A 21314-nucleotide genomic window follows, 5' to 3' on the forward strand; every position below is an offset into this window, starting at 1 on the left:
CATAATTTTTGTAGCTTGAGCTTCCCTGTTTATTTATCAGAAATAACTTTGAACTGAAATGTAAATTGACATCAATAAGAACAGTATCTTCCTGACTGACAAAAGTACACTTTTAGAAAATGTTAAATACAGTTTTGTTCAGTGAATACCAACTTAAAAAGGTGTGCTGTGCTTTGGGTAATAATTCTCCCTTAGAGTGTCCATTTGCAAATTCTTGCTTGTCTGCAAATAGCTTATTCTTACTTATATTGTTGTCATCCAGCTCTATAAGAGATGGGAGGGAAGGCAGAACAGTTCCATTTTTAAATATAGAACTTTACAGCAAATAATCTTTAGGAGAATTAAATTCACAGCAAGAAAATCAGCAAAGCCTAAGCCCACATGACTGGAATTATGAGTTGGTAACAGTCGAAAAATGGTTCATCTAGAGTAGCACATCTGTAAAACTAATGTAATTTCAAAAAATCTTTTGCCTTAATTTTATGAAATTGACAGATTAAAAACAATTTCATTTACATAATCTGTTGAGTATAATCTGAGACAGAATTATTACAAAAAAACACTTGCACTGTCAGTGTGCAGCTGAGGTTCTCTTCCTCTACCACAGTATAACTTATTAGCTAAGACCTGAAAATACTCTTCATATGTTCTTAGCCACTGCACCCAGTAAAAAGTGATAAAATTTAATCAAGGTCTTGACATAACGTTATTCCTGAATTAATTTTAGGATCGTATAGATGGCATTACCATCCAGGCACGCCAGTTCCAAGATGCTGGGCACTTTGATGCTGACAATATCAAGAAGAAGCAAGAAGCTTTAGTAGCTCGATATGAAGCTCTAAAGGATCCTATGGTAGCTCGCAAGCAGAAACTTGCAGATTCTCTTCGCCTTCAGCAGCTTTTCCGTGACATTGAAGATGAAGAGACCTGGATTAGGGAAAAGGAACCTATCGCTGCCTCAACAAACCGAGGTTGGTCCATCCAAGTGTCTTTAACTATTCCGTTATGTTATTACTGCTACAATGTCAGTGAGTAACTCAGATTTTATTGTGCTCTGTCTTCATATGATAGTACTTACTCTGCAAGGTTGTCTAGCACTGGTTGTAGCTTCCTTGAATTTTTTTCAGTCTGATGACTCTGAATTAACTGGTTAACAATTTCACATTTTTCAGGCAAGGACTTAATTGGTGTCCAGAATCTGCTAAAGAAGCACCAGGCTTTGCAGGCAGAAATCGCAGGCCATGAGCCTCGCATTAAAGCCGTCACACAGAAAGGAAATGCTATGGTGGAAGAAGGTATGTCTCTTTTTTTTATTCTTCATTTTTCAGGAAATCCAGGAGTCTTTGTGTAGGCTAGAGCATTCTCTGTCCCTGTACAATTAATAATTACTGCCTGTTTTTATCTGAGAAGTAGAGAGGTACCGGCTAGCAGGATGAACTTCTAGTTGTTCCTTCACTTGGAAGTAGAAATATATTCCTTGATGGGAAACTATCACCATTGTCACAGATCTGCACCTGCCCTTGACAGAACACAGTCATATTCTTATTCAAGTCATTTAGGAACTTTGTGCTGATGATACTGAAGTCTTCATTTTTGAAAGCTATTAAAGGCTTGTAACTGTAATATGTAATCATGATGTAAGAGAAGATCTTCCACAGACAGTAAGAGCCATTTCTGCTTTAAAATAAGCATGTGTTTTTATTTCTGACTGGGTGTTCTTAACTCCAGAATGCTAAAATAAATTCCGTTTCCAGGATGCAGAATACCCATCTGAAATAATATTTGTCAGCTGGAAAGATATGTCCTTTTCTGTTTCATCATTTAGAAGAAATATTATTGTGCGGCTTGTGTTGTTCTAAATGATTCAAATATTCTTAGTACATTTTGATTGACAGGTGCGGTGTTTTACAATCTGAGCCAGAAGACAACTTGAATTATGCTTTCCTCATTCCAGTCAGAATAGGCTATGTAAATTTAAACAGGTCTAAGTTTTCTGACTTTCATAAAATACAAATAACCTTTTAGTCTGTATTATTTATGTCTCTAAGTTCTTCAGAGCCTCCTCTTTTTGTTGCATAGGACATTTTGCTGCCGAGGATGTGAAAACCAAACTGAATGAGCTAAACCAAAAATGGGACTCTCTGAAAGCAAAGGCGTCTCAACGGCGACAAGATCTAGAGGATTCTCTGCAAGCTCAGCAGTACTTTGCTGATGCTAATGAGGCAGAATCGTGGATGAGGGAAAAGGAGCCCATTGTAGGCAGCACAGACTATGGGAAGGATGAAGACTCAGCCGAGGTATTTGACGTTGTTTAAATCAGTTGTGCACAAATAGAGCAAGAAGTTTGTCCACTGGCAAAGAAAATAAGGGACTCTTATCAGTCTGGAAGTCATTTTTTGCATAAAAGTTGCTGTACAATTATCATTCCGTGGCCAACCACCACATCCTAGATGCTGCACTGACATTTCATTGAAATTAACTGCAGTTTAAAGGCATTTTTCCTTCTGTTTCCAGAGTTATATGTAGTACTCTTAGTCAGAACAAAAGAGCGTTACTGAGATAAGGTAGAGGAAAAGCATCAGAAGCATTTGGACGACTATCTAGCCTGTGAATAAATAGAAGTAGCTATTCTCATGAGAGTCAGAAGTCTGGCAGCTATGAAAAACCCACATTGCCTGTGTATGGAGCCAAAGTATATGTTTTAAGCAGAATAACATCTGTAAAAATGGCTAGGTGTACATGTTGTTTTTATCATTCACTTTCAGGCTCTTCTGAAGAAACATGAAGCTTTGATGTCTGATCTTTCTGCTTACGGCAGCAGCATACAGGCGTTAAGGGAACAGGCCCAGTCATGCAGGGTAAGGAAAGATGCTAATCACGTTGCTAAAATTCTTGGGTCAGCAGAAGGCAAAGACAAAGCTTAATAACAGCTGTTGCTTTTGAGAAGTTATTGCAGGCTGTACCCAGTTTTCTCATAACAAAGTTCGTTTTCTCTTTTAATAATTGTAACAGACTACTATGTTACATTGGAAGAAAACAGAATAGTGTGGTCGTTTTCGAGGTTTGAACCCAGACAGCATGTAAAATAAGTCCATCTCTACTACTTTATTTCAACAGGAATAATTTTAAAGCATTTACAGTAGCTTTAAGTAAGGCAGAAGTAATTTATAGGACAGTTACATTGATTGTCATAAGCATGCAACAATTTCTACATCTCTATTCATCTTCCTTCTCCTCCTTTGTTAGCAACAAGTTGCTCCCACTGATGATGAAACTGGAAAAGAGCTTGTTCTGGCACTCTATGATTACCAAGAGAAGAGTCCTCGGGAGGTGACTATGAAAAAGGGAGATATCCTCACCTTACTCAACAGCACCAACAAGGTATGCTGTTGTCTGCTGGTTTGCTGCTTCTCTTACTTTGTTCTATGTGTTTTGGTGAATGGTTTTGTTTTTATTTTTTTTAGTTAATTTGCTTATTTTTGAATAAGAGCATTCAGAGAAGGTTAAAGCATTTGCACATTTTGTCCCTGTTCCCATTCAGCACTTTAGCATACCTCTTTGGCTCGTTCTCATGTCTCATTTATAGCTGCCAGCTTTTCCAAGTCAGATAAACACCATGTGCCATAGGTCATGTGTCTGTAAGAAAATCTTTTCCCTTTTTTTGTGGAATTTTTTACCAAACACAAGGAGAGAAGTGGTAGTAAGACCTAGATGTCTGCAGGAGACAGTTTGAAATGACCTCCGTAAAAAGAACAAGCTTGTTTTCTTGTGTTAGTAGAAACCTCTAATTTGCCACCTTTCAGGTACACAGCATACTTTATGTTTAGTGCTTGCCTCACAGTGGTTGCTTTTTTTTTTCTCCTTCATTCCAGGACTGGTGGAAGGTTGAAGTTAATGACCGTCAGGGCTTTGTACCAGCTGCCTACGTGAAAAAACTAGATCCTGCCCAGTCTGCATCCCGAGAGAATCTCCTGGAAGAGCAGGGCAGTATAGCCTTGCGACAGGAACAAATTGACAACCAGTAAGATCTAACTAATAAGATACAACACCCATCCAGTATTTGCTGGCTTGGCCTTTGTCTTACATATACCCGAAGTTTAGGTTGTTGCCTCTTATGCTAGGGTGTAATTAATTGGAGCAAAACAGAGGGGCTCCGTTACTAGGGGCACCATACTAAGTCATGGTATTCTTATTCTAGATTTTCCTGTTGCTTTTCCCATTTTTAACTGTAAAATTCATGACACTTGAGCTCAATTTGCTGTCTGACTTCAGTATTTTATGTGTTTCTTTTGTTGTTGTACTTAACAACTTAAACTTGTTTGTGAGTTATATCTGTCCTAAGCAGCTCTTGTATTTGTAGTCGTCACTTCTTAATGTGTGATCTGTTTTGAAAAGCTTTCTTAAATTTGGCTACCAAAGTACAGTACCCTCCCTATACAGGGCTGCCTCTGCAGATGTCTCCTTAGGAGCTGCAGCCATCTTAGTGCTAGCTTTTTGCTTTTCTTCCTGAAACGTGGTGCCATTATTTGTTGTCATAACGTGGGTGAAAGCCTACTCCCATTCCTTTATTTGTTTATTTATTTATTTAAAGAGGAACACGCCATTGCAAATGGAGAAAACTGTGACGGCTTGGTAATGACTTCCTAAAGCACATGGTAGTAGTAGATTAGTTCAAGGCAGGGCTGTGAGTGATAGCTGTGAGCTACTGGCTCATCTTATCAAGCCACTTGGAAGCCGAAGCTGTAAGTTTTGTGCATACTCCCATCTGGTGACATAGTTATGCTGTCACTCTTCATGAGAATTTCTTTCTCCTCAGTTGTTTTGAGTCACCAGTTATTACAATGACATACAATAATTACTAGCTTTAGCTCTTGGTTTTAAAAAACAAAAAACCACCAAACTAATAAAGTAGCCTGTACCAGTGAGAAGAGAGGATGGTTCAGGATTTTAATGATGTGTAACTATCTTATGGGTTTGCCTGAAGCTTTTAAGAACTAAAACAATGGTGTCTTATTTTAAAGCCAAAGAGAGGGGACCACCTTTCAGTTTTAATGGCACAGTGATCAGGAAACGAGGAGTCCTTATAGAGAGAGTTCAACTGTACTGCTGAGGTTTCCTCATGTGAATTGCACTCTGGTCTGATTTGCTTTGTTTGCTTCTGAATGACATCTAATTTACTCCATTTAAATGTGAACTCTTAACCATCTCCTACCACAGACGAGCCATGGATGGAGCTGCTGCTTTCATTATTTTTGTTAATCTAACTAATTTTTTGCATGCATTTGCTGTGCTCCCTCTGTCTGTGCAGGACTCTCATAACTAAGGAAGTCGGCAGTGTATCTCTGCGTATGAAACAGGTCGAAGAACTGTGAGTAGGATTAGCCCTTTCTAAACCATCCTGTCTCCATACTGTCACTGTTCATTCTCCCTTTGTTTCTTTCTTTGGGAAAGCTGCTCCAAAGAGACATGAAGGAAGCAATTTCTGCAATGTGAATTATTTTAGTGTAGATGAGTTTGTCCATGGTATGTGTTTCATGTGCTCTTTACAGCCAGCCATTCAGCCAGCTGCTTATCTTATTGGTCACGTCTGCACTGCTAAATTGGTCGTTGGTGTTATTTTCCATTCTAATGGTTTTGCTTACCAAATGAGGTTTTAGTGATATCTAGGCTGTTTTCTTTAAAATGCATACATTGCATTTTTTGAGGTGCAGGTAGAATTGCTTGTTTATATAAATACACACAAAACCTATATACCAAGTATAACATCACACATAAATGCCCTAGAGTTTGGGAAGGATGGAGTTAACATAGATAAAGTAACTTTCATGCCAGGTCATCAAAAAGCAGTAGTTTATTTATGTAGGATGCATTTTTTTTTCTCTTTTATTTGTAATATAGCTTACTTTTCAAACTCGAATTCAAGTCTCCAGGAAAAAATACTGACCTTGCGTTACATTATTGAAATTTGCTGGGAGCTCTAAAGCAGTAGTGTTCCTTGGCTGTTCCTGGCTGTCTTTTCATAGAGAACATACTTGCTGAGGATCAAAAATGAAACCATTGTTAGTCTCTGAAGCATTGCAAAGTAACTTACAGGAAAGGTCTGTTTCTAATGGAATTTTGCCCCAGGTTCTCTATGACCTTTGAAAGTATTTAATGCTTTAAATTGTCTGCTGAAGCAAGCATCTATAGTTGGGGCAGGCTTCAAAACAGTGTTTTCCTGTATGGCAGTAGCTCCTGCAAGTCAAGTCCAGGGTAGGATGTTTCCATTCAAACCTAATTTGAAAGATCCGATCCTTAACTCCTTTCTATCCAGTCTTGAATCAGAATAGACAGGAAACAAAGTCTGAGATGAAGTCTCAGCTTCGTGAAGAGGCTTAGAGCTGATTATCAGTTTGACATATAACAGCCCAGGGTATCAAGGCTTTCCTTCAGCAGCCTTTGTCATTTCTGAGTTACTGGTTAGGAAAATATGACATCATCAAACTCCTCAAGCTGGGAGGTAATTGCTTATGATTTACCTGTGTGCCCCGAGGTAGGAAATGAAAATGTTGGAGAGCTGCTGTATTCCCGTCCGAGGCCCCTGCAGGTGTCTCAGCCATGTTTTATATTATTTAATAACATCAGAATGGACATATTCATGGCTTAGTAATGAGAATCAGTTCTGCTGTTGATTACTGTAGTAGAGCAATTTATAATCTGATTCAGAATATGCAAAAGCCTACAAGAGGCAGCTGGAGTAACTCATCTTCTGGAAGACTTAAATAAGGTAAAAATAAGGTAACAATAAGAAGGGGTGCTAGTGGCTTTTCTGAATGCAAGGTTCGTTAAAAACAGGCATTTTGCATTGATAAAGAGACTTATAATTCAGATCAATAACGACTGTAGCCTTCTGTTGACATTTCTCAATAATAGCTCGGGAAAGGTCTTACAGGGTCGTCTCTGTCTAGTTGGTTACCAGCAATCAAATTAGAGACATCAATTTTCTTGTGCTTTTAAATACAGTGATGCTGTTACCTTTTTGTGGTTGTATTTTAAGGTTTATTTGCTCGTTCAAAGCAATCTAAGCACTTTAGATGTTTTACTTTGCATTTTTTTCTAATCTAAGCGAGGAATAATTTCACTGATGTTGGAATTCCACAGACATAAAAGTAGCACATGTAAATATAAAATTGATGTGTTTTCCCAGTTTAATGTAGTTTTGTTATCAAAGAAATAACACCTCCTTTAAATCTTCAGCAGGTTTTGCACTGAATAGTGCCTAGATAAGACATTTTGTGTCCAATAGCTGTCAGGCTAGTGGATTTAAATAATCTGATGGCAAACTTGATGTACTATAGGAAAATACTTCTGAGAAAGTAAGGTCTTTTCTTGGTGTATCCCGTGCAGTCATTCCTGCACTGTGCTGCTGCTGTAGCTTAAGAACCTACCTTGACCTGAGCAGGGATTTGGGGTTTGCCTTTGCCCACTAAAGTGTTGCATGTGGGAGGTCTCATTTTGGTGTGCTTATCCATATAGTGGAGAAACGTGCAGTTTACATTTGCCTAATTGTGAGTAACTAGATCATTCTGTAGAATAGCAACGTGTAGACTGCAGGGACTTCCCATATCTTTGGTGATACCAGCACCTGTTTAATTGCTCGGACTGCTCAGTTCAGTCTTGACTTCTCCTGCCTTCCTTTTCTCCTTGTTCCAGGTATCATTCTCTTCTTGAGCTGGGAGAAAAACGTAAAGGCATGCTAGAGAAAAGCTGCAAAAAATTTATGCTTTTCCGTGAGGCTAATGAGCTTCAGCAGTGGATCAATGAGAAAGAAGCTGCACTCACAAATGAGGAAGTGGGTGCTGATTTGGAGCAGGTCGAGGTGCTGCAGAAGAAATTTGATGATTTTCAGAAGGTATGTTGTAATGCTGCGTAAAGTGTGCTTCTGGGTCATAGGTCATTGATAATTTAGAGCTAAAATATAGAACCTAACAAGCTCTGAAAGAATTCCATTTTGTGTAAAGCATGTCTTTCAGTTAGGCTATTTCTATTCCTTTTTTTGTTGAAAGGAAATGTGCATTTTAGTTTTCAGCTGTAGAGTGTTGGACAGGATATGTTAAAATAATTCTCTGTTTCAAAATGCTGTTAGGCTTTTGGATTTATTTATTTATTTTTCTCTCAGTATTCGCGACACTTCTGCAATACTTCTTAATTTTTCTTTACTTTGCATGAGGTATGAAAGAATTGCTTGTGCATGTATTATTGTTCTGTCCACTTTGGTAAGATACTGGACACTGAAGTGTAAAGATGCCTGACCATTTTATACATCTTGAAAGTTGGCTAACGGTTTCAGCCAGCCTAATAGTGGAAATGAGAAGATAATAGCATTTACTGGAATGGGTTTTTGTTTTTTCTTTTTAAGCTAATGGTTGATATTAAAATGTGTCTTCCATTAAAATTTAAATACAAGTTCTCCAGTTTTTCTTTTTTTTAACTGGATTTCCTTTCTACTTTATAGAAAGGTTTCTGTCAGTCTTTTTGGCTGGAACTTTAAGTGTCTCAGTAAAAGTACTTTTAAAATCTGCTTTTTAGCTTATTTATCCAGTAGTATGGATGATAGCGTTGGATCTTCGTGTTGGTAAACTGGCAGGCATACGGTGCTAGAAGGGAATTCCATGGCTGATTGTTAATTAATTTCATGTAAGGAAAACTCTTATAGTGCATTTATTTAATTCATTGACACTTGGTGCTGACAGCTGGGATTTCTTGGCATAGACTCTCATGCATTCTATATTCACTGGTAACTGGAAAGTTCAAGTGTGCTAAATTCCTGCTGCTTACAAACTGTGTACCTCGTGGCACCCCTGGTGTGCAAACTTAATCCACGTGTTTTGCTTGTGTGAACGTTAACGCTGTGAATTTTACTGTTCTGTGCAGGATCTAAAAGCTAATGAGTCACGTCTGAAGGACATAAACAAGGTTGCAAATGACCTGGAGTCAGAAGGACTGATGGCAGAGGAAGTGCAAGCAGTAGAGCAACAGGTCCGCTTTTTTTTTTCTGACTTACTCAAATGCTTTTGAGAAGCGAAAGATTTTATTCCTTTCTTTTGTCTATTCTACTTCGTGTGTCGCTATAAGATTCTAGCTGTTCATTTTTGCTCTCTGGTCTGATAATACTGGCATTCTAATCAGAGACACTTAGTGCCTGTTCTGTAGTATGGCCAGCACAAGGGCATCCTTTGAATTGTTTCTTTTTAAATAGTGCTGTATCAAATTGCACTATCTAGAGCTCTCTCTCCGCCCCCCCCCCTTTTTTAATGTCTTTAAAATAATATTAAAAGTCATGGGGATCCCATGTATTAGCTTTACTTCTTCATATAAATATGAAATTTCAGCCTTTATTTATTTGCAGGAAAAACAGCAATAATGCTAGGGAAAAAGAGAAATAGAATTTAGCTCAGTTTACAATGATGAGGTTTTCTGTTTTCTTGTTTTAATAAAACAACTTTTTTTTTTTTTTTTTTTGCAAACTTGTTACATATTTCCCTATTTCTGTAAGTAATTCTATCCACTGCCAAAAGAGTATTGAAGCAGCTTGTCTATTTTTTAAGCCCTAAGAGAATGTGTTATAACATAATGTTGACTAGTCAAACTCCCATTTCTGCTGCACATACAAGTTGTGAGAGCAATATTTGACTTTATGACGTGCTGATAACCGTTTTGTAGAAGAAGCTACCTCAAAGCGTATCTCCTGCTGTCTTCCCTTTCTTAAAAACAGTCAGAATTTCCTTTCTGTTAGAAAATAACAAGGCACCTTGTCTTTTTCCTTTGCAGGAAGTCTATGGTATGATGCCCAGGGTGAGTGTTAATTTCTGCATTGCATTTTTAACAGTTTGGGATGTACAAGTAGAAGTTCAGCCGTGACTGTAATCCATTTCCGTGACGGAACTCGATAATGACTTTGAATGGATGTAAAAAGATGATCTCATCTTCCATCCATTTGTTTACTGACTGTTCTACTCCACAAATCAAAAACCCTAAATGACACAAAATACTTAGTTGTAAAAATTGTTATATGCTGGTAAGGCTTGAACGTGGAGATACCTGACCTTTTAAAATACATTCTGATATCATTCCTATTTCAAGTTGTTTCTTCACTTCTTTCAAACAGGATGAAACTGATTCTAAGACAGCCTCTCCTTGGAAGGTAGGTGTCGTCATTTACTAGCAAACAATGGCAAAGTAAATCAAAAACTACAGCACATCATCTTTTTTTTCTTTTTTTTTTTTTTAATAGACCATCCACTTTCTCATATGCCCTTTTTTCCTTTTTTTTTTTTCTTTGAGACTTGCCAAAGCGATTTTGGTGATGTCATAGTCTGAACAAATGTTTTGAATTGGTATTGATTTAGGTTTAATGAATTTCCATTTAATTTTGCTTGTTTCCTTCAGCAAGGAGGTTACAAAAACTTGCAGAGCAGGAATTCACTTTCATATACTTGCATACAAATTCCCTATCAATATAGAAAGATGCCATATAGGTTCTGCTCTGCATTTTAAAAGTCACAGTCAATTGTCAATTTTTCAAGCATGATTATAAGAATAACTGAAATAGTGGATTCCCAACAGAGAATTTGCTGGCAGTCATTTTTTTTAAGGAAACTCCCTTTTTGAACTTGTACTATAAGGCTGATCCAAGGTTTTATACTGAAGTTTTTAGGTATTACGTGGCCACTAGATGCAAAATCTTCCCCATTCACTTTGCATGTGTTTTGCTTGATTATTTTTAATGTAGTGAGCAGAAGGAAATGTTTTCATTTCTGAAAATCAAAGCTGTTTCTGTCAATAATTCTTTAGCAAGGAATATGCTGAGTGTATCGCAGTATCTCTGACTTCAACTTCATTGCTAGCCCTTTTCTACAATGCCTTTCTCCATTCGCTAGTGGCTTACAATGGGATAGCAGTTACCTGCTAATGCATCAAAATATTTTGAAGTTTTCTCTGTCCTTATTAAGATAGTTGTTGTTTTTTGAAATTACATAAATGAGATAGCATTCACATGCATATATATGTCTAACTGTTCTTACCCTGATCTAGAATACCTTAGGTATTGCAAGTAATATTCTTAATATAGTTTTTACTTGCTTCTTGTTGGTGTTTCATAAACAACACTGTATTCAAAACAGTGTTCTAAAAATTTATAAAGAATTATATAAAAATTAAAAGAATTCAACAGTTTTCATTGAAACCTTTAAAATCTGTAGTATTTCTTTCTTCATGCATTTTGTATAGTTGTATTTTACAAAGTGTGTGGTTTTAACCTAAGGCAAGTCATTATGGATTTTTAAGTTTTCTTTCAATCTGATTTTGGCTCTGATTGGTTAAAGTAGACTTTAATGCTACTTTTTTTTATTTCTGCCTTTTCATGCAGTCTGCACGTATGATGGTACACACAGTGGCAACATTTAACTCAATCAAGGTAATAACACAACTTTTTCTGAGGTTACTTAAAAGCTGAGAACTTTTTCACCTACCTTTCTGTAGTTCTTGTCTTTCATTACCCTTTATAAGTCTTCCTGAATGAACTTGTTGAGTGAATTATTAACATACGGCAATTACTTCTCAGGTTACATCAGTATTTTATTATACACACAAAATATTTTTCTATGCTTTTTTTATGTCAGGAGAAACCCTTAATTTTTTTTTTTTGAACCGGGCTAATTGAATTTGTGCATTTTTCTGAAATTAAGCAGAATACTTCACCTGCATTGTTACTGACTGGTGAAATTTGCTTATATACTCTAAATAACATAAGCATAACCATTTTAGGAAATCTTCCAGCATTGCTGTCTGTGTCCTTAGTAAACCCCTGAAAAAAAAAACTATGAAGATGGATGTGAAGAAGGGGTAGTCAGCATGTTTGCAGGTGTCAGCAAAATCTAAAAGGGGGTTATAAGCATAGTGAATGACATGTTACTGGATACATTTTCTGTTTGGCATCATAAAGTTTCAGTGAGCCCAACACAAGAGTTTCTTTAAACAGAAATGCTATAAAAAAAAAACTGTGATTCTGCAGTATCAGTGTGGAGATGGATTTTTGCTGTTTTTCAGGAACTGAATGAACGTTGGAGGTCTCTGCAGCAGTTAGCAGAGGAGCGAAGCCAGCTGTTGGGCAGTGCTCACGAAGTCCAGAGATTTCACAGGTAAGGTGTTTGTATCCGTATTTGATTTTAAATCAGTAAAATAATTTATTTTTAAGAGTCCTAAAACATAGTGGGACCTGTTCCAAACGACTCATATTTCAGCCCCTAATTTGTTTAGTGCAAGTTGGGCCACCAGTAAAACAAGAAGACTTTTTTATATACTTCTAGAAAAATAAAAGCTTGTTAACATGGGAGCATGGAGATCTCAACTGCTATCCTATTTTGCCAAAGTTCACTTGTGTCATCTTTAAGTTTAATAGAAACATCAACTACTAGAGCTTCTCTAGAAATCAGCAACCTGCTGGGTAACGGAGATCCTAGCATGGCCTCCGTTTTAATTCTCTTTCTGCCTTCCTTTTGCTCAAATCAGAGATGCTGATGAAACAAAAGAATGGATAGAGGAGAAGAATCAAGCATTAAATACAGACAATTATGGACATGACTTGGCCAGTGTGCAGGCTCTGCAGCGCAAACATGAAGGCTTTGAGAGAGACTTAGCAGCTCTTGGAGACAAGGTGAGGCTGAGAAGGGGACAAAACCATAAGGTTTCTTTTGTCTAGCAGAGATAATTGAACTGTATAAAACATTATTCTTATTTTCTTTGTGTTTATTTTATTTTATTTAATTCTAGGTGAACTCTCTTGGTGAAACTGCCCAGCGTCTGATCCAGTCACATCCAGAATCTGCTGAAGATCTCCAAGAAAAATGCACTGAGTTGAATCAGGCTTGGAATAGTCTGGGAAAACGTGCTGACCAGCGCAAAGAGAAGCTTGGAGATTCTCATGACCTGCAGCGTTTCCTCAGTGATTTCAGGTGAAGAGTCTATCTCCCTTCTCCCCAATTTGTCTGTCTGCTGTATTACCACTGAAGTATATATGGCTCAGTGTTCCACAGGAATATTTCTGGGGAGGGTTTGAAAAAGAACTATTTTTCCTGTTCCGGCTTATTTTAGTGGAGGAAGGGAAAAATTGTTTCTTAATCTGTGTTTGCAGGGACCTTATGTCTTGGATCAATGGAATCCGGGGACTGGTCTCCTCAGATGAGCTTGCAAAGGATGTGACTGGAGCTGAAGCTTTATTGGAAAGGCACCAGGTATGTGAAAGATTGTGAGTGTGTATCATAAGCATCAACAGATGTTTGTTTTTCTTACACTCTCCACTTACAGATCCAAAAATAGATCAATTACAGCTCTGTCCTCTAGTTATTTGTTAACACGTTTCTGTGCCACGCAGGAACACCGCACTGAAATAGATGCAAGAGCTGGCACTTTCCAGGCATTTGAACAGTTTGGACAACAACTTCTGGCACGTGGTCACTATGCCAGTCCAGAGATCAAGGAGAAACTGGATATTCTAGAACAAGAACGGACAGACCTGGAGAAGGCCTGGGTCCAGCGCAGAATGATGCTAGACCAGTGTCTAGAACTGCAGGTACTCTGCTGCATTTCTAAAAATAAAAATAAGTCCTTTTTTCGTAAGAGTTTGTTCCATCATGGTGATGAGCAGTGTTCATGGTCTGTCTTTCTCATGCTCTGGAGTTTTGTCTCTGTAGCTGTTTCATCGGGACTGTGAACAAGCTGAAAACTGGATGGCTGCCCGAGAGGCTTTCCTAAATACAGAAGATAAAGGAGACTCCTTAGACAGCGTGGAGGCACTCATCAAGAAACACGAAGATTTTGATAAGGCAATCAACGTCCAGGTGAGGAGGGTATCCGAAGTGAGGGGGGAACAGATTAGTTTTTCTTACGCAGGATATTAATACAAGAAATTACTACTGTGTATGGTTTCTAAAGGTTGGTTCTAAGTATTGAGCTGTTTGGGATCTGCACCAACAGTTCAGAAGTGGCTAATGCAGACAGGGATGGATTTCACTGCCCACAAACGTGATGTGGGAAGTATGACAGGTATTTGTGTAAATTTCTTTCTTACTTGAAAATTGTTTATTTTTACAGCAGAAAAAAAGTATATTTTCATCTTTTTTGTAGAAGAAAACTTCCAACTTTTACTGAGATCATACTACAAAGTCCAAAAGATACTTTTTTTCCTAAATGCCATAGGTGAGAGGTGTTCTGAATTCGAACTTTCCAGTCCTGTAGAAGATAGTCTTCCTTTAGAGAAGAGAAAAAAGAAAAACAAACAAACACCACACCACCAAAAGCTCTTTTTCCATTCCAGTTTGAAGTACCTAAGTTGTTCTAATTTATGGCTTTTCTTTTGAATAGGAAGAGAAAATTGCTGTCTTGCAGTCTTTTGCTGACCAGCTCATCTCTGCTGATCATTATGCGAAAGGAGTCATTGCTAACAGACGCAATGAGGTTCTGGACAGGTCAGTACGCTGAAAGCCTTGTGAGATTGGATGCAGATACTAACTGTGGAAGAGAATGGTATTCGGCGATATTTTGCAGCTGTAAAATTTGCTGCTTTGTGCAGTCCTAGTTTTTCATTCTATACATGTATTTAATTGCTTACAGGTGGCTTCGTCTGAAAGCTCAAATGATTGAGAAGAGATCTAAGCTAGGAGAATCTCAGACTCTCCAGCAGTTCAGTCGTGATGTTGATGAAATTGAAGCCTGGATCAGTGAAAAGCTCCAAACTGCAAGTGATGAGTCATATAAGGATCCCACTAATATCCAGGTGAATATGTTTCTCAGCTTAGAAATCAAAATGAAATATTTACCTTCACAAAGCATACTCTTTTTTGAAAGAACATGTTCAGAGGAGTTCTTGTTCAGTAAGGGAGAGAATAACACACCATGTTGGACATGGTCTTCCTTTAACAAGGAGAAAATAGAAATTGCATTATGCATGAAAGGAGACCCAAAATAGAACTCACTTGATAATTATTGATGCGTATAATTAATAAGATATGTGGTGTCTGCAACAGCACATTTTCTGAAGATACTCCTGAGTAGCTGTTCTGTTTTTCTCCTGGTATCTAGATAATAAAATAATGAAACTAAGTTCCTGGATCTCATCTCCATATGAGATCTCTCTTATATTCTAAAATATAAGTCTCACTCAATTTTCAGTATTAGAGAATAATTACTTAGAATTACCTCCTGTGTTTAAATACTGGCTTATGAAGTAGTATAAATGCACTGAACTACTTCTTCTCTCAATCTGTTTTATAGCTTTCCAAACTGCTGGTAAGTAGTTTGGACTAGCCCCGGTATGTGAATTTGTTTTCTTTGTATAGCTTATGTGTGAGCACAAGGTCTGGTTGCAGTCTGTTGCTCCATCCATCAGTTCATGCAATCTCTTTGTTTTCTATTAGTTATTGACCTTCATGCAGGTACAGCTATTATCTTCATGTTATGGATGTGGCTTTTCTGTTAATGCCTACTCAGCATCATTTATGTATTTGTTTTGCAGGTGTTCTGCATGATCTGTTTAATTTGTGATGCATAAGTGATACAGGGTTGGTTTGGGTTTTGTTTTTTTTTTTAGGTTTAGTTGGTTTTTTTGTGTGTGTGGAGGGGTAGGAGTTAGCTCATGGAAAAATGGGTTCCTATCCTTTTTTTTAGAAATTTAGCTATGAGGCATGTCAACCTCCTTTCTGAATTTAGAGTGGTGGTGATATAACCCATGACATGTGATGTCAGCTCTGTTAGCTTGAGCTTGTAGAATCACAGGCTGAAGATGGCGAAACCAATAAAGCTGGTAGACCTAGATGGCTTACAAGAGTAATAGAAGAGAATAATATAGAAGGAACCCTTGGGAAAAGGATACGTATCACGTAGAAAGCTGACAGGACTTGTTAAAATCCAAAGAATGGAGTAAAATGAGGTTACATGAAAGAAGATGACAAAGAGGGGGAATGTAACTAGAGTAAGGAAGGAGACAAATGTTGTGTTTGTTGCTTTAGGCTGTAGTACATTCAATTTTTTTTCTTAGTTGAAAAAATAAGAGTTTTATATTAAAAGAGAAAAGCTCGTCTTGGATTTGTTGTCATGGTTATTATATGGAGATAAGCAATTGGCAGCTTTTAAATTGAGTTTTATGTGTTGGCAGATACTGCTTTGAAGGATATGTTTTTCTAATCTCAGCATTCAGGATTAGTGGTTTCCAAAATAAAGCAGTTCATGCAGAATTTCTCGTGGCAGCGCTATGGTATTTCCCATCTTTTATTTCAAATCTAACATTTCCTTTCATTCCATTCTCTCAGGGCATCGCATACCCATGTCCAATGTTACTAGCATTTCCAGTTAATACTTGTAAATTCCGTCTTGTCATTTTTGTGCTATTCTTATCTTCCTGGTGGGTGGATGGATCGTGTAGTTATAAGAGATCTGCATACTTCCTCCTACACCTAGGCTCCTGTTGTTCTCATGGTGTTCTCAACTCAAAAAAAAAAAAAAAATTAAACTGTTCAAAGTTATTTTATAGAGTTTTTGATGTTAATTCAGGACTGTAATATATAATGTCAAGTATGACTGAGTAATATCAAAACTGCAAAAAGCAGATAGGTTTTAGCAGTGATTTCTTTTAGCTACCTATAGATTACAAAGGGAAACAGAAATTTGTGAAGCTTCTATAGGAATAGAAAGCTACTGTGTTTATGCTTAGAGTATGTGGAGTTTTTGGAGGTGATAGCATTGTACGTGAGAAAGCTTTATTTGAGTAACCTCTAAGGTTAATGCAAGGAATGTTACATGGGCATCTGTAAAATGCAGAAGACATTGCCTGAGTTATATGTATCAACTCATTGACAGTTTTGCTAGGTCAAAGCTTGGTAGCTACCCAGATTCATGAGTTACTATCTGAGTGAACAGTAAGTGTGCTTACTGAGAGAGAGAGAACTTCTTTGGATCAGACTACACACAAACCTCTCTGTGTAGACAACTCTTGTGCTCTCTTCTCAGCCCATGAGAACAATTTAGGAGCCCTTTGTCCAGTTTCTAATAGTTTCATTTTTGTCATGCTCAGAGCAAACACCAGAAGCACCAAGCCTTTGAAGCTGAGCTCCATGCCAATGCGGATCGGATCCGTGGAGTCATCGATATGGGGAACTCGCTGATTGAAAGAGGAGCGTGTGCTGGCAGCGAGGATGCTGTGAAGGTAGATAAAACAAGTCTTAGAAGATTTATTTAGTTTTGGGTTTGGAATGTTTGGACAACAGGAGGGAAAAACCCCTTTAAAAAAAACTTGATTTATATCAGTTATTCTATTTCAACTATCCAGTAGGAATCAGGGTAGTCATTTTTATTTGTTCTTAAGAGGGAGAAAAGTTTTCTGGTCCTATGATCAGGATGTAAATGTTAAACTGAATTATAGCTAGGAAACATGAAATAGTTACTGTACAGTTTGTGTACCTGGAATCAGCAGCCAAACTTGTACCTTATTGTGGTGTTGCATTTATCAGAATGTGTTTTTCATTTGTAGCATTTGTCTTCTCCATTTTATAACAGGCACGGCTAGCTGCCCTGGCTGACCAATGGCAGTTCCTGGTACAGAAGTCAGCAGAAAAGAGTCAGAAACTGAAAGAAGCTAATAAACAGCAGAATTTCAATACTGGAATCAAGGACTTTGATTTCTGGCTTTCAGAGGTAATTGATTGAAATTATTTACTTGCAAGATTTGTTTTTTTTCTATTTTTTTTATTCCCTTTGCTGATTTTCAGTTTTCTAGAACGCTGTATACCTTTGAGCAAGTCTAGATTTATTTCGTAAAAACCTTTATTACAAGTCTCTGAAAAGATTAAAAACCTTGTGGATGTTTTTTATATTATTTATAAACAATAAGTGAGAATAAGCCTATTTGCATAGAATCTCCTAAGAATTAAGCAGGTGATGAGGCAAAGGTTTTTCCACACTGTAGAAGGTTAAGGAGATAATTTACATGATTTTAGAGACATTACAATTTCAAGGGATTTGTGAAAATAAAACACACAGCTCGTTCTTCATCTCCTTTTTTCCCCCACCCCCAGGTGGAGGCTTTGTTGGCATCTGAAGACTATGGAAAGGACTTGGCATCAGTTAACAACCTTCTGAAGAAGCACCAGCTACTGGAAGCTGATATATCTGCTCATGAGGTATTGCTTTCACTTTTTGTTTTGGAACATAACTCCTGGTAATCAGCAAATTGTGCAGATACCACTTCAATGCATGCTGCAGTCGTACACTTGTTGAAACATGTTTTCTTAAAAACTGTAGCTCTGCAGAGTAGTCAGTTTTGTTGGTATAGCAATAATGCAATAATATTATTCACACACCTTTTCACCCATGTTTCCAGGATCGTCTGAAAGACCTGAACAGTCAGGCTGACAGTTTGATGACCAGCAGTGCTTTTGATACATCCCAAGTGAAAGATAAACGTGAGACTATTAATGGACGCTTTCAGAGGATCAAGAGTATGGCAGCTGCCCGCCGTGCAAAGCTGAATGAGTCCCACCGTTTGCATCAGTTTTTCCGTGATATGGATGATGAGGAGTCCTGGATCAAGTGCGTATTTTGGAAGTTCAAGGCTCTTACACGAGGGCACGTGCTTACTGCCAGCTTGCTAACAGCATTCATAGGCTGTAGTATGGTTTTGTAGCTTGCCTTTTCCACAAGTATTTGTCTCTACAAGAAGACACATACTTGCCTCCCAGTCAAGGAACACTGTATTCAAAACAGCTTCAACACCGATTTGGGTGTGGCTTCTTATCTACAGTTTGTCAAACCCCAAGAAGGAAAGCTCTGTACTGGAAAAAGTAACACTATTAAGCCCTAAACCAGATAACTGAAATTTGACTCTTTTTGGAAAAGCACACAGAAGAAATTTAACCCTTATTTTTTCAGTCTGAAGTACTATTTTTGTTCCAGCCAGTTGTAGTAATTAATGAAATGTTTCCGTATTGGTGTTACTACTTTTAGAGGAGGGAAAGAAGTGAGCATGATAGAAATCATTCAGTTTAGAGCACTTTTTTGTTATGCTTGTTAAAAAATAATAATAATAATAATCAGATAACAGAAAGTAAACTTTACAAAAAGTAATTACCTTCTTAAAAAGAAAACAGTTACCAAGAAACTCTATCCTTCATAGAGAAATGATAGGCCCTCTCTCTTTCCTTTCTTTTCCCTACACGTTCCCCTTGATGTGCTGCCAGAAGCCAGCTGCCGTTTGCTGATAACTCATATGCAATTTCTTGCATCCAAGTTATTTATGCTATGAAGAGCATTTCCTTATTTGCAATGATTTTTTTTTCTTTTGTGAGGCTTGACCTCACAAAAGAAAAAGTAAGTAATTTTAAAATTTTGTATTTCTCTCTTTTCTCTTGAACGTAGAGAGAAGAAATTGTTAGTTAGCTCAGAGGACTATGGCAGAGACTTAACTGGTGTGCAGAACCTGAGGAAAAAACACAAGCGCTTAGAAGCAGAATTAGCTGCCCATGAACCTGCTATCCAGGTAAATGCCTCTCCTTGACAGATTTCCTATAAGAAATGGCTTTCTTGTTTGCAACAAGTATGAACACCAGTAATTGGTTTGTAGAAATCCAGCGTGCATCATAAAAGAGCAAGTGATGTTCTATTGATTGGGTGTTTCTCTGCTTTCCAGGGTGTTCTAGACACTGGGAAGAAGCTTTCGGATGATAACACAATTGGAAAGGAGGAGATACAGCAGAGACTGGCTCAGTTTGTGGATCACTGGAAAGAGTTAAAGCAGTTGGCAGCTGCTCGGTGAGTGAGATGTTTTTGTAACATGCAACTTAAAACAGTTAGATGGGCTTGTTTAGACCAGATTTTATTGAATTTCAGGTGTTTAGATATGGGTCATTAGCAATAATCATGTCATAACATACATCACTGATGATGGGCTCTTTGAGACTATTTAAAAGGGTTTTAGTGATAATGTTTCTCAAAAAAAATGTGAGGTTTATTTTGTTTTTTAAGATGTGCTGTGGTTAGCCTTTCTTGCACTTGCCTAAATACCATAGGCTTGAAATTAATTGGCCTTAGTCCACTTACCAGTACATGTCTGTGTACATTCCTAGGTTTTCTGCTGCTGTAATTCACAGAAAGCAACATCGCAGCTAATTTTACCTTTCTTTACCCATACAGGGGGCAGCGTCTAGAGGAGTCTCTGGAATACCAACAGTTTGTAGCAAATGTTGAGGAAGAAGAAGCATGGATCAATGAGAAAATGACACTGGTAGCCAGTGAGGATTATGGGGACACACTTGCAGCTATCCAGGTATGGAGAAATTTGTCAGCTCTTCAGTATCTTCACTGCATTATCATTGATGAGAGCTCAGTGAACCTTTACTTTGTGTCTTTCCAATGCTGAGGTTTCTTTGTTGGTTCATTTTTAAAGGCCTACATAGTAATAAATTAATTAAAAAACATCATGGATTTGTTTTAAAAAAGCACTCCAACGATGGTGTTTTCTTTAGAAATTACTTTCTTTCACAAGTAGTGAGAAAATATTTTAAAAACTGGTTGTGTGTCGTATTTGCAGGGCTTGCTGAAAAAGCACGAAGCATTTGAGACTGATTTTACTGTCCACAAAGACAGAGTGAACGATGTTTGTGCTAACGGAGAGGATCTCATTAAAAAGGTGAGAATAGACTGGTAAAGAAAAACCTTCAAAGGCTGCCCAGGACATTTTGATGTCAAAATAGACTTGCTCTGCTCTTAGGATTGATTTGTCAACTCTTTGAAATGAGCTCTTACTCATTTTTTGCAGCTGAATAAGCTATTGATGTTAACCTCTTACAGCGCTGTTTCTTAGGCAGTGTTGTACATTGAGAACAAAGTCTTTTGATTTAAGTCCTTGTTCTGTTAGCAGCTTTCTGGATGCCTTGGAAGACCTTAAGATCATATTTAATTTATTTTTTCCCCTCCTGTCGTGTAGAACAATCACCATGTGGAGAACATTACTGCCAAGATGAAGGGCCTCAAAGGAAAGGTGTCAGATCTGGAGAAAGCGGCAGCTCAGAGGAAAGCCAAACTGGATGAGAACTCTGCCTTCCTCCAGTTCAACTGGAAAGCAGATGTAGTGGAGTCGTGGATAGGTACGTTCTGTGTTGGGGCGCAGTACACTGTCACAAAGAAACTGAAATGCTCTTTCAGTTCAAAAGACCTCAGATAGCTTCTCATACAGTGCTGTAATGAGCAGACCTACACCCAAAGCAATCAGCAGTGCTGTGATGGATGCT

General features: G+C 37.7%; 1 protein-coding gene across 6 annotated transcripts in view; it reads left to right on the forward strand.

The window, feature by feature from the left end:
* SPTAN1 (spectrin alpha, non-erythrocytic 1) overlaps positions 1-21314 on the forward strand; it is a 50158-nt gene that overhangs the window by 20014 nt on the left and 8830 nt on the right. For 3 of the 6 annotated variants that reach the window (XM_032200040.1, XM_032200038.1, XM_032200041.1), the window contains 30 exons: positions 728-971; positions 1173-1295; positions 2080-2297; positions 2766-2858; positions 3247-3381; positions 3873-4021; positions 5309-5368; positions 7693-7891; positions 8914-9018; positions 9811-9834; positions 10148-10183; positions 11408-11455; positions 12088-12179; positions 12550-12694; positions 12811-12992; positions 13172-13271; positions 13412-13609; positions 13731-13877; positions 14401-14504; positions 14650-14812; positions 15310-15324; positions 17105-17236; positions 17587-17724; positions 18105-18209; positions 18410-18618; positions 19444-19564; positions 19715-19836; positions 20218-20350; positions 20615-20713; positions 21011-21170. In XM_032200040.1, coding sequence (XP_032055931.1) covers positions 728-971; positions 1173-1295; positions 2080-2297; positions 2766-2858; positions 3247-3381; positions 3873-4021; positions 5309-5368; positions 7693-7891; positions 8914-9018; positions 9811-9834; positions 10148-10183; positions 11408-11455; positions 12088-12179; positions 12550-12694; positions 12811-12992; positions 13172-13271; positions 13412-13609; positions 13731-13877; positions 14401-14504; positions 14650-14812; positions 15310-15324; positions 17105-17236; positions 17587-17724; positions 18105-18209; positions 18410-18618; positions 19444-19564; positions 19715-19836; positions 20218-20350; positions 20615-20713; positions 21011-21170 — 3799 coding nt within the window. The remainder of the gene's footprint in view (positions 1-727; positions 972-1172; positions 1296-2079; positions 2298-2765; positions 2859-3246; positions 3382-3872; positions 4022-5308; positions 5369-7692; positions 7892-8913; positions 9019-9810; positions 9835-10147; positions 10184-11407; positions 11456-12087; positions 12180-12549; positions 12695-12810; positions 12993-13171; positions 13272-13411; positions 13610-13730; positions 13878-14400; positions 14505-14649; positions 14813-15309; positions 15325-17104; positions 17237-17586; positions 17725-18104; positions 18210-18409; positions 18619-19443; positions 19565-19714; positions 19837-20217; positions 20351-20614; positions 20714-21010; positions 21171-21314) is intronic. The other 3 variants (XM_032200039.1, XM_032200042.1, XM_032200043.1) reach the window with 3 other exon arrangements.

The sequence above is a fragment of the Aythya fuligula genome, chromosome 19 (genome assembly GCF_009819795.1).
Source record: "Aythya fuligula isolate bAytFul2 chromosome 19, bAytFul2.pri, whole genome shotgun sequence".
Classification (NCBI taxonomy): Eukaryota; Metazoa; Chordata; class Aves; order Anseriformes; family Anatidae; genus Aythya; species Aythya fuligula.